The following is a 1203-nucleotide window of genomic DNA, read 5'->3' as shown; positions in this document are numbered from 1 at the left end:
ACCCTCCCCCCCAGTACTGGAATGGGTGTAAAACAATGTGTAGAAAACAAATATGAAAAAAAAAAATTGCGAAAGGGGAGAGGACTTCGGAAAATTCACAAGATCCGAGTTTTTCCCTCATAACTTTTAGGAAAATGGGGTTTTTTTCAATGAAATTTTATAGAAATACCTTTCAAACGGCATACATTACGATTATAAAGTAATTTGTGGGGAAAATCTTTTCCAAAGGGTAGAAGTCCCCTCCCCACCCCCAGGGTCGTCAGCGCACATTTTTTTTTATATTCGTTTTCCACACACTTGTTAACACTCACCAGGCTGGTTAATTTTTGTTTTTTGTTCCCGAGTGAGGATCTTTATATTAACCAGGTTTTCGTTACGCCAAAAATGGGTGGTGTTCGTATTCTTTACCTCTGCCATAAAATCCTTTATATTTGGGATATAGGAACAAACATATTTTGGGGATGGGCGGGGAGTTGAAGAAAAGAATCTATTTTGAGTATGGGGACAAGTTGAGGTTTATGGGTAAGTGTTGATTTTATGATTTGGTAGTTTAAAAATAATAATTTTAAACTATGTAAATGTAGCCATTGATTTCTCAGTTGCTTTCAAGGGATTTAAAGTCATCTTTTGTTTTTTGTTTTTATTCTCTGATATTTTTTCAGAAGAAACTTCAGCAGCAGCAGACAGAAAAGAGAATTGCTCTTATGTGCAGACAGGATGGAATACGAGAAAACACAATTAAACAGTTAAAAGAAGAGAATTTGCACAAGTTTTGTAACAGATTAGAAAACTTAGCTGATGAAAAAAGATTTAATCGTCGGCTTGCCCTTGAGGCAAAAGAAAGAGAATTAGAAGAAAATCTTGAATACGTAAGATTTTGTTGCTATATTTTAATTAAGATTATGATTGGTGTTAGCATTAACAGCAGGGCATTTAAAAGATATACTTATTTTTATTTGTCTTGAGAAATACATTCGTTTTTGTTACTCTTACATTGCAAAGAATATAATGATGATGATCATCATCATCATCGTTTAACGTCCGCTTTCCATGCTAGCATGGGTTGGACGATTTGACTGAGGACTGGTGAAACCGGATGGCAACATCAGGCTCCAATCTAATTTGGCAGAGTTTCTACAGCTGGATGCCCTTCCTAACGCCAACCACTCAGAGAGTGTAGTGGGTGCTTTTACATGTCACCCG

General features: G+C 36.2%; 1 protein-coding gene across 2 annotated transcripts in view; it reads left to right on the top strand.

Moving 5' to 3' along the window:
* The window catches only part of LOC106867451 (meiosis-specific nuclear structural protein 1), a 40145-nt gene that overhangs the window by 8277 nt on the left and 30665 nt on the right, over positions 1 to 1203 (top strand). For both annotated transcript variants that reach the window (XM_014912330.2, XM_014912329.2), the window contains exon 2: positions 663 to 869. In XM_014912330.2, coding sequence (XP_014767816.1) covers positions 705 to 869 — 165 coding nt within the window. In that variant the 5' untranslated portion in view covers positions 663 to 704. The remainder of the gene's footprint in view (positions 1 to 662; positions 870 to 1203) is intronic.

Source organism: Octopus bimaculoides, chromosome 6 (assembly GCF_001194135.2).
Source record: "Octopus bimaculoides isolate UCB-OBI-ISO-001 chromosome 6, ASM119413v2, whole genome shotgun sequence".
Taxonomy (NCBI): Eukaryota; Metazoa; Mollusca; class Cephalopoda; order Octopoda; family Octopodidae; genus Octopus; species Octopus bimaculoides.
This window is presented reverse-complemented; position numbering and strand designations above follow the sequence as displayed.